A 12083-nucleotide genomic window follows, 5' to 3' on the forward strand; every position below is an offset into this window, starting at 1 on the left:
TCTTTTCCTTACACATATCTGCAATGGGCTGTGATTACTCAGTTATTGAAGGTGGATGTGTCACGAGTGAAACATTTTTTAAAAGGAATATTTACTGCCATCTGTCATATCAATAATGGTTTCAAAGACAAAAATTCTAGAAAGACAGAAATAAGGTTGGCAATATGGCTCTCTGGGTAAAGGCACTTGCAACTCAGTGGTGCCAGCCTGACAACTTACGTCTGATACTTGTGTGACCTGTCTCTGTCTTTTCTCTGTGTACATGTGTGCCTCTCTGTCTCTGTCTCTTTGTGTGTATGTCTGTCTGTCTGTCTCTCTCACACACACACAATTAAAGAAATAAAGAAAGAAAAGATACAGAGTCCTTAAGAGCTATAAGCCCAAATAAAGCTGTAAAAATGAACTGACTGGTCCAGCATTCTCTGTCTCTTCCAACTCTGTGGAGATTTGTTGTGGGATATTTGATCACATTTTGTGAAAGGTGCCCTCTGATTCATTTAATAACGTGCTGACTGGCCAATAGCTAGGCAGGAGAGGTTAGGTGGGACTTCTGGGAAGACAGAGATTAGCTAGGACTTCTGGGCATAGAGAGGAACTCAAGATGAAGCTGGCATGTGGGAGATGCCAAGGAGACACTTAGGAAGTCAGACATACAGAATGAAGAAGCAGTAAAAGAGCCACGTGGCATAATGTAGCATTATAGAAACTAGTAAAAGAGCTAGTTGGGAATAAACCTAAGCTTGCACAATTAATAGTAAGTTTCTGTGTCATTACTGGGGAGCTGGTGGTCCCGAAGAAAGTCTGACAAGAGTCCAACTACATTTGGTGCCCCAAAGTGTAGCACATAAACACACATAGGACCTGAGAAAGCTGAAAAAAGTTCTGAACACAGAGTGGGACAGCTTCCCAGTAATCACAGTCCCAGGGCTTGCAGCTCTATGCTACAGCTGAGCACTGGACTAGCATGCTACCAGCAGGAGACTGCAGAGGCCCGGAAACTTCCCAGACATGGGGCTGACAGACTGGTCTCCAGGCTCAGGCCAACAGGCATGAGGATCCACTCTCATGGACTCAAGGAGGGAGCCAGCCATGAACACCAAGCAGAGCCATGCAGTGGTAGCCTAGCAGTTTAAGGTTTGGCTCATGCAGTCAGAGAAATGCTGCAGATATACAAGAAACAAAAACAAAAACAAAAGAGAGGTCCAGGTCGAAAAACACTCTAAACAGGTCAGGTACAGTATGCTTTAAATGTGCTTAGATGCTAGAAAAGAAAAAATGGGTACAGTCATAAAAAAAAAATAGTTTAGGTATCTTTGTAGATTTCTGGGGACCTCTCTAGCACTTTGCTTCTTCCTGTTCTCATGTGGTCTTCATTTATCATGGTCTGTTATTCCTTGTCCTCCCTCTCTGTTCTTGATCCAGCTGGGATCTCCTGCTCCCCTAAGCTTTCTTTCCCTCAAACCTTGCCCTTCATTACTCCCACTGTTGTCCAGGTTGTTCATGTAGATCTCATCCATTTCTCTGTCATTGGGTGATCCCTGTGTCTTTCTTAGTGTCCTGTTTTCTAGGTAGCCTCCCTGGATATATGTAGCAGTCTAGTCATCTTTGTTTTATATCTAGTATCCTCCTATGAGTGAGTACATACCATGTTTGTCTTTCTGAGTCTGGGTTACCTCACTCAGGATGAACTGTTTGGGAGGCATCCAGGCAGTGGGACCTGGACCTGTCCTTAGTGCATGAGCTGGCTGCTTGGAACCTGCCTAGACTGAATCTACCAGGTTGAGCTGAATCCCCAGGGGAGTCTTTGCCCTGGAGGAGATGGGAATGGGAGGGGGGGACTGGAGGGAAGGGGGGAGTGCGGGAGTGGGGAGGACAGGGGAATCCATGGCTGATATGTAAAATTAAATTATAAAATAAATAAATTAAATAAATAAATAAATAGTTAAAAATAATAAAGTCTTTAAAAAGTCAAGTAATATAAAAAGAATAAGCCATGTAATGAGGGGAAATACACAGGATATCTGGATCCTGTATGGTACTTTGTTGACTCTGAATTTTTTAAATGCCGATGAGCAAAGGCAAATGTTATGGAAAGACACTAAATTATAGAAATTACTGCTAAATTAAACCAACTTATACATTTTAAGGATGTCATAACTTCAGAGTGGAAGTCAGGGAATGTGTTGTACTTGAGGAGAGGTTGTGCCATTGTTTCCATTGGAAACAAAAAGCTATGGACTCCTTCAAAATTAATGAAGATCACATTAACTGGGGAGACTTCCTGAAAATCTTGGCTGGAGGCATGAAGGAAGAAATCAATAAAAACTACAAGACAGGTGACATATAAGCTGATCCCTCTACATGGGAACAGCTCTGAGCCTGGAGGAGAGATGAAAAATCTTATTGGCTACACAGGCCCTATTACAGCATTGGCTACACAGGCCCTATTACAGCTTGGTTATACAGTCCAAATGGATATATAAAGTTGACAGATGCCCTTTAACTACTCAAACAAAGAACAGAGAATCACCTTTAGCTCATTTGTGCACACTGGACATTCCATACTTATGTTCATGCAGATATATACTCTACCTTTAAAAGTTTGTGTGTTTAAAAACAAACAAAAAAAACCAAACAAACAAAAACAACAACAACAACAAAAAAAAAACAGGACCAGACACAAATGAAGACATAAGTAGCCCAGGTGATCTAGCCTCTCAGAATGCCTCTGCTGCAGTTTCCTCAAAAATCTTCATCCAGAACAACTTCAAAGCAGCTAGCCAAGATGATCCAGCCTCACAGACTATTCTAGCCAGGACTTCAGCTAAGTCCTGCACTTTCCCATTATACAGAGACTGCACAACAACAAACTCTCCCAGAACTTGACCATTATCTCAAAAGTTTCAGGGTCCCCTAAAGATGCTGTCATCCCAAAAGCAGGAGATAGATGCTCCAGCATTGTAGAGGAACCTTAGGAGTCAGATGTCTCTGTTGTTTCTATAGTTTTGGAAGTTGTTTGCTATGCACTTCCTGTTTATTCAGGTAATATTATATCCTTCTCATGTCTCTGATAAGGTTGAAGACTAGATAGTTGTAGTTATAGTTTTCCTTGTTACCAAATTCAGAAAAGAAACTCACAAAAGAGATGTAATACAGTTGACAGACATAAATGCTTAAGTTATCTAAGAAAATATTTTAAGGTCTAAAAAGATATTTTTAGGTTGATAATGCAAGTTATGATAGAAAGTAGTTTAGGTATAAAACTTTGGATTCACCAAGATAGAATAGATAATAGTGTAGTTTCTCTGAATTTGACAAACACAAATTGACTGGACATTGTGAATGTAATCACAATGATAATTTTTCTTACTGTATATAGTTTTACTGTGTTAGAGTTAAAACATTTTCTTTTTATTTAGATAAAAAGTGGGAAATGTTGTGGGATATTTGATCACACTGTGTCAAAAGCACCTTCTGGCTTGTTTAATAAGATCTAGATAGCTAATAGCTAGGTAGGAGAGGTTAGGTGGGACATCCGGGCAGAGAGAGGAACTCAGGATGAATCTAGGTACATAGGAGATGCCAGCAAGACACTAAGGAAGTCACACGTACAGAATGAAGGAGATGTAAAAAGCCATATGGCAGAACACAGATTAACAGAAACAGGTTAAGTTATAAGAGGTAGTTGGAAACAAGCCAAAGGCCAAGCTTTTGTAATTAATAATAAGCCTCCGTGTCATTACTGGGGAGCTGGTGGCAGTCCCAAAGAAAGTCTGACAAGAAAGTCTGACTACAGAGATTTCTAACATATTTCAAGTTAATATCATATATTGTCAAAGATCTACCTTTGGTCATTTTTTCTTTTCTTTCTTACAGACTATTGCAAATGTTGACCTTAACTATCACATACTTCTGAAGAGAAATGAAAATGTTGCCTAATAGTTCCTTAAAAATAATCACAGAAATCCCCCTTTGAAGGGAATCAGTCTGAAAACCCGAAGGAGAACCAACTATATTTAAAAAACTAGACTTTCAGTTTAATATATATGTGGCCTAACACAAAATTTCCACTGTGACAAATCTGGCTTTCATGTGCCTGATCATTCATTCCTTAGTGACGTTGGTTGATTCTTTTGCTACTCTGCTCATTTTTATCAGACAATTAAAATCCACAAGTAGGCCTTGAAAACCCAAAGGGGGAAAATTTGAATTCTGTAGGGTACCACTCAGAAATTGACATAAACCCTGGGACACTAGCATGCTCATTTTAGGAGGTAGAAGGTTACTCCAAAAGGAACATAGACCACACAACAATATGAATGTCTGGTCTTTTCTAAGCATCTGGGGTTTCTCTTTGAATTCAGAGCAAGAATCTTCATTCTTACATTATTTTGAATTTATTCTACTGCAGATGTCATTCACTGATTAATTACAGGGAATAAAATGATCAAGAATACACATTTCCTCACAAAAGCTGACATGTGCAATGATAGAAGGCATGAATTTCCTCAGCCAGTGACACAGAAAACATTTAGTATGCATGCACATTTGAGAATATATACACAAAAGAAGTCAAGGTAAAAACATATGTATGTTTAATTTGTTTTCACACAGAGTTTCATTACATTGCCCAAAACGGTCTCAGATAGCATCCTTTCTGCTTCAGCCTCCTGAATGCTGGGACTCTAGGCATGCACCATCACACCCAGTACAAATATACTACCACTCAACATTTTTATGCCATATAGTAGGCAAGCTATTTGATTGTTCTGCCATACTTTATTTAACTAATTCATTTAGTTTAATTTACCTTGATTTCTTTGAATTACTCCACTTCTCTATCTTATAAAATGCTCCAATTCTATTTGATGAATATATTTAAAGCAAACACTCTTAACAAAACATTCCCAGAAATAATTCTATTACCTCAAAACTATGAAGGACTTTTCAAATTAGTGAAAAAAAAAAAAATCCACTGTTAACCTGAAATGTACTCAAAACATTAATAAAGATCAGACAGTTTACATACAGAAAGCCTGAAAGGAAAAACATCTCACCTTGTGAAAACAGAACAGGGTGAATTTTAAACCCTCCTCCGCTCTTCAGCCGGCGGGGCAGCTGCTCAAAGTGGTGCCTATCGATGGAGAAGTACACTCTCAGCGCCTGCCGGCTTCCTTCCACTTGGTATGTGAGAGGGACATCTGAAGTGACATTAAATGCCATGTTACTTCCTGAAGTCAAGGCTATGCTAGACAGTACATTTGGATTATACTAATAATATGTTAAACTTTTACCAAAAAAAGGAAAATATCCTGAAATTTACTACGAAGTAAGGCATTAAGAGTACTCCTGTACGTGAGCTCCTCAAGACAGGTGAATAGCCAGTACACCCACCCCTTGCCAAGCTACACTTAATGGCCATAAGGTCCATTTCCAGCCCCTGGAGATGCAGGCAGCCAAGCTTTGCCCTACAGGAAAAAAAAAAAAAGCCCAAGATCAGGCCACAAATTCCACCAATCCCAGGTCACCCTAGAAAGCTCTGCCCCACAAGAAACCCTGTAGACACCCTGCCTCCTGCTTAGTTCTTTGCTATTTTTGCCCAAGCAGAAGCAGCCGCCTTCTTGTGTCTTTCCCAATAAGTCTCTTGTGTAAGGTTTGTTGTGTGTTGTGACTTTGTGGTATTCCTTGGCTCCTGACTGCTGGGATAACTTTCCTCTCAGAGTTGGAACATTTGCTTTAGGGAAGCCTTTCCCCTCAGAGCTGGAACACTGACACTGTACTTTAGGCCCATGTGATACGCAAAGTGCAGTTCCATAAAACAGTACTGAATCAGAGTTCCCGGTTTATTACTGAGCTGAATATCCAATTCTGTAATAGGAAACTCGGTTACACTTTGACACACCAGATGTCTCACTTTACTAAATGAGGATCTCTCAGGGCAGCCACCTCATTCATATTTCGTCAAAATGAGCCCACAGAGTACACTCCATAAGTAGTATGTGAGAAAACGGACTGCATAGCAACCATTAACAAAATGAACATGGGCTCTGTAAAGCTCTGCTCCCTGAGTATTAGATTAAAATGAACCATGTTCTGTTGGAGATGCCTTATTATCATTAGAAACTGTCATTCCAAATTCTTATAGCTACTTTCAAATACCCTAAAATTAATGGCTTAAAAAAAATTAGTCAACCTGACTGGCTAAAATGCTGCCAGAGTATTTCACAGTGCAACTGTAAATCTTCTTCCTTCTACATAAATCCACACTATTTCTAGCCCATTAAAAAAGAATATAAAATCATTCCAAAAATACTAGAAGTAAAACACTCATACTAACTTGTTAAAAAATTAAGAGCAAAACATAGAAGGCACTTAATGTATCTTCCTGACTTAACATTAGCACTTTAAACTTGCTCTGAAACTAATAAAGAGTTCAAGTACAAAAGCCATTTATCATACAGAACAAAAGCTCCTTAGTTATCTAGTTAATTGTGTATCTAGGCAAAGGAGCTACGGCAGTGATATTCACCAGTCTCTTCTATGCCATGTCATAATGCTTATTTTATTTCTGTAACTGTTTCATAGAGAGATATTGATGGTTTGATTTAGGAAACAGAAAAACAAGTTTCTCAATTGAAGATTTAGAAGAATGCCTTTTTCATGAGTGGAAAAATCTTTTATTTCTGGTTGTCAAAATTAAAAACCACAAACAAAAACAGTAACAAAACAACAAAAACTGAGCATGGTGGTTTGAACATGAAAACAGACACATCAAAAAAGAAGTAACCTTTTGTTTACAGAAAAGATGCTTAGCAACAGGAGGAAATCTGAGGTTAACAATATTCTCTTGAGACTAATATATGTATATATCAAGGAAGTAAGAGAGTTAATAGTCAAAAAACAACTATTTCCCCATATATCAGCCATAAACAAATGAAATACAAAATTAAAAATGTACTACCATTTGTACTAGCAGCCTCTAAAATTATATATATATATATATATATATATATATATACATACATACATATATATACACATACTAAAATATGTACAACATTTATGTGAGAAAAATAAAATTTCTGACAAAAAATAAAAAACAAATTAAGAAACAAATAAATGGGAAACTAGCCTATGTTCATGGTTAGGAGGAGTCAATTACTGTTAATATGTTATTTATTCCTGATCTGATAGACAGCTTTCACAAAATCTCCTCAAATTCCAAGGTATTCATGGATATCAACATAATGATTCCAAAGTTCATGTGGTGAGGAAAAATACTGAGAACAACTAACACAGAGCTGAAGAAGAAGAGCAGAGGACAGGGACTGTGCAACTCCAGGTATCACTCCACAGTTACAGAAATTAAGACAATGTGCAGGTGGGCAGAGAATGGAGAGCAGCTGACTGGAACCCCAGTCTAGAAATATGTCAACTATTCCCATGTGAACTGCCAATTTATCCTTGACAAAGGAGCAAAGACAACATGATGGGCTTTTCAACCCCTGATTTTGGAACAACTGTGCACCTACATATAAAAAGAATCTTGACACAGTGCTCACATCCATTCATAAGATTAATTCAAAGTAGGTAAAAAACCTAAATAGAAATGTTTATATAAATCCTAAAAGATAGCAGAGGAGAAATCCAGGTGATTATGGATGATGCCATCTTAGAAATATCACTAAGGGCACAGCCAATAAAAAAAAATCTCATCATCTAGATTTTATTGAAACTCAAAATTTGAGCTCTATGAAAGATGATGCCAGCACAATGTGAAGATGAGCATCCAACTAGGAGAAAATACCTGTGAAAGACACATCTGATAAAGAAAGGACTCTCAAAATACACAAAGAGCTCTGAAAACACAAAATAAGGAAGCAATAAACCAATTTTTAAACATGCACAGTAGCATGTAACATGTAACTGAAACCCACCAACTTTTTACCTGCAGAAAGTCAACTTCTATGAAAAACAAATTTACTTCAAGAGGAGAATAAGATCAACAGCTTGTTATTATCAAGCTATGTGAGGGAGAGTCTGAGAACATCCTATGCAGACTCACCCTAGAAAACAGCCATGATGGCATCATCCCTGCAGATATGACACCAGATCAATGCACAGGAAAAGTGTATTTATAAGTAAATTTTCATTTAAATGTTGATAGCTCCACCTGTTTGGATTGCCTCTGTCTAACCCTTTCCACATCTATGTCTTCCTTCAGATCTGTTTAAAAGCTACTTCTATGGGAAGCTTTCTCCAATTAGCCCTGAAAAGGCCACATCACCCTCTTTGTTTATGAATCTTTATTTCTTCAGAGTATTTATCACATCCTATTCCTATAGTTAATTCATCATTGTGTCTCATCGTGGCGTCAATATAATGGGCCCATGATATTTCATCCATTATTGTATCCATAGCTTCAGATAAAATGGTTGTCCATATGTACTCATTCTTCTAATAACTACCATAAGTTTAACAATATTATAATTAAAAATGAGACATTTTGTCATCACTTACCCAAAAGTAAGTGGAAGGGAGTTTCAAATACTGATTACAACCATGAACTTCATGTAATGATTGAGGATTTCAAACATATTATCTTATTTAAACCACCCAGCTCTGGGCTGAGGAAAGTTAATGTTTTCATTGGCACACTGATGGATGAGAATAGATCCAGGATTTGAACTCAGGTTCTAGATCAAAGCGAATGGTTTCTTTCCAGTTGATACTTCCTTCTCTGTGTCTTCTGTTCTGTCCCCAGAGGCATGCAGCCAACCTCTTTCTATATTAGTCATTCACACTTTATTGGCTATCCTGGCTCATCAGCTTCTACACAGGTGGAAAGACAAAATTACCTGCCATAAATTTTAACAAGCTCTAACTTTCCTATACCACTTAAGTAAGACTTGATGGACCTCAGGTAACGACTTGGCTTTCACAATGAGCATTCTCTCCTATCATCACTTTGAATTTGCTTGAAAAGTCGATGTTAGATCGTGGCCTATCCCTTTAAAAAGAAACCAGATCCCACTGTCTGAAGAAATAAGAATGAATGCACACTGCAGCTCTCTTCCTGGTACAAAGCTAAGAAGCGCTTCTGGTTATGGTTTTATTGGTCCTAATTTATGTTTCTAACTGGTATCTGGTTCCACTATGCTGTTTGTCAAATATGCTATCCCAGACTAAACTGCATGGTGTAAAACTTCCTGCTAGCCCCCAAAACTTATAAAAGCAAGATATTACCCTTTGTTTTGAGGGTTACTCTGAAGGCTCCTCTATCATCTCCAAACCATTCCTCTCATGATGGCTTTCTCTTTCTTCTTCTCACTATGACTAAGGGCCTCATGCTCACTATGTGAATGAGGCTTGAAAGAACTCACAGAAATTCACCTCCCTAGACTGTCCCTCTAGTGCACTGGTGATGAAAGTGTGTACCTGACTAAACAATGTCTAAATGAAACTCCTTTCAGTTTTAAGAGGAAGTTTCTCCTTCCCTTTACAGCCCAGGTTATGTTGTTTTAATGATATTGTACCCTTCTAATCAATGTTCTCCTACTCAAGGCTAAATCATGGTCTCCAGGCTTTTTCTCCTAAAACACCTCATTTCTGAATGACTATATGTCAATTCCTTTCCCAAACCCACAGTGGCTGCTCTTTCTTCATTTTTATGTTTAATAGTAGAGTCATGTAGCATTGATACTGGGGCTTTACTAGAGAATTACCTTCAGAAATCTAGGCTATGCTCCAAAGAGATGCATGCATAAAGCACATAGATAAACACCACCACAAGAACTTTGTCATGAGCATAGCCATATTTACACCCTGTTTTTTAGAGGATTACAATTACCTTTAATGTTTGGAATGTGCCCAACACATCAATGTCTCTAATTTTGGATTCAAAAAAAAAACATCACTCACAGAGCTCATCATTGTGGTTCCCGTGCTTACTCAGTTGTCAAAAATGTCATTTGGAAACCACAGAGGACAACGGATGCTCATGAGGGTTTCCAGCTCCTCAAGCAGCATTTTAAAAGAATGAACAACATTAGGTAAGATCACAGAAACGTCCTCTCAGCCTTCAGCAAAACTGTGCCTACTGCCTTCAAGTAAAACTAAATGTCTTTCTGTATACACAAGTAGAAGCCTCATGATTTGTCTGAAATTTTGTGTTTAATCAAAATTTATCACCTCTTGCCAGATGACAATTCTCTCTTGGGTATCACTAACTTACACCTTCACATTCTTGCTCTTTCTTGTTCATAAGTGGAAATGAAAATTAGTGACAGTTCTATTTTCTCTACCTTCATAAATTAATAGAAATAATATTGATATTTTTAATTTTACTATCTCCACAGATCCCCTCACGCCTGTTCACTATGATTTCTCAGCAGCGTCACTTAAGAGCTTCCTAAGTGGTCGATGAGCTTCTGCTGCCCTGTCCTCAGAATGGTATATGTAACACAACAGCCAGAGGCATCCTTCTGGATGTGTAAACCAGACCCTGTTGTTCACCTGGCAACCAGGACCATGGAGATATCCCAATCACAGGAAGCCCTACATAGTCATATCTCATACTCTGTTCTCTTCACTTACTCTACCATAGCCAAGAAAGGCTGGCTTATTGCTCTGAGAACATATCCTACATCCTCCTACCTAGGAGTGGAAGAAATCTAACACACTCTTCTCTCAATATCTGTATGGTTCTCTCTCAGCCCTTTTAGAGTCCTTCTCATCTAGACCAGAGACCCTCCCCCATCCTATTAAGAGCACCTTTTACTCTGCTCCTTCATCTTTATATTCTGATCTATTTTACTGTTACTCTTAACTTCACATCAAATTAATTTGTTTTTCTGACCTGTCGTTTTCTTTCCTCACTTCAATTTATAACCCATGGAAGACACCATCTGCTCAGTACTCCTTTGGACCTGATTCCCAGAATAGTGCTGGCAAGAAGCAAACATTCAAATGAAGTTTTAGATGAGACAAATAAAGGAATGATGATCATTATTTTATCAAACCATGGATTTGAAGTGGGTACATATTGAGTCTATCTATCATATTAACCATTGAGAAGGGGAATAAGAACATCTCTTATCTCTGAAGGCACTTATCTCTTTTATCAAAAACATAGGATCCACACACTTCTGAAAAACAGGAGGCACACAAATGTTTTCAAAAATAAACTGAAGATTTCATGGACAGGTGGACAGTTTTTTCTAAACATTTATGACAAGATTGAAGTCATAGTATGATGGTAATTTGCAGAAATTTAAAGACATGAACATTAGTCCATGGGTTCACTACATAACAAGTTCTGCTACTCAAGTATGACTTCTAAAATGGAGTCTCTGTCAACACTCATGTTGGAAAATGGGTAAGTCAAAGAGATCCTTTCCAGTCATTTAACTCAGAACTTTGTGCAAATGGAAAGACTGTATCATCTGCTCCAGAAACACTCTACACATATAGTTACTCACTTGCAACCAGTGGTTCCTCTTCTGATGGTCTGAAGAAAAAGGAGACTTTTTCCAAATCAAATAGAGCAACCAGTGTATCTTCCAGCATGGCTTGTTCATCTTTCTACAATTAAGGGAAAGAATCTATGAGATGACCGAATGATGTGCTGTCAGTTCCCATGGTGCAATGTAAATCCAAAGCAGAGTCATTTCACTTCTGTTTTATTTCATAGAAAGTACCAGTGCTAGCACCTGCCTGAGAACTCCCAGTCCAAAGGAAATCAAGAAGTCTTACATAGTGACATCTTCCTTGTATGGTTTTGTAGTATTCTGATTTTGTATTTTTAATATTTAAATTATTATATACACAATTTTCTGACTAGCTTGTAGATGTAATCTAATTACAATGATCTCATTTACAAATAATCTATGCTTTTGGCCTTTTAGTTCTGAAAGCTCACAAAGTAATAGCTAAGAAGCAAAAAAAAAAAAAAATCTTTATTTTTAAGTTGAAACCTACATTAAATCACAGCCATCCTGTTTTATAATAATTTATTCATTGTTCAATTACTGCTTATTAGAATCAAGATAAAAGCAATTTCCATGTATAGATATATTTGTCTT

General features: G+C 37.8%; 1 protein-coding gene across 1 annotated transcript in view; it reads right to left on the minus strand.

Annotated features, from left to right (window-relative positions):
• Nucleotides 1-12083, minus strand: part of Prex2 (phosphatidylinositol-3,4,5-trisphosphate dependent Rac exchange factor 2) — a 297248-nt gene that overhangs the window by 83717 nt on the left and 201448 nt on the right. The window contains exons 33-34 of the mRNA XM_036177419.1: nt 11481-11583; nt 5058-5201 (exon numbers count right to left, since the gene is read on the minus strand). Coding sequence (XP_036033312.1) covers nt 5058-5201; nt 11481-11583 — 247 coding nt within the window. The remainder of the gene's footprint in view (nt 1-5057; nt 5202-11480; nt 11584-12083) is intronic.

Source organism: Onychomys torridus, chromosome 2 (assembly GCF_903995425.1).
Source record: "Onychomys torridus chromosome 2, mOncTor1.1, whole genome shotgun sequence".
Taxonomy (NCBI): Eukaryota; Metazoa; Chordata; class Mammalia; order Rodentia; family Cricetidae; genus Onychomys; species Onychomys torridus.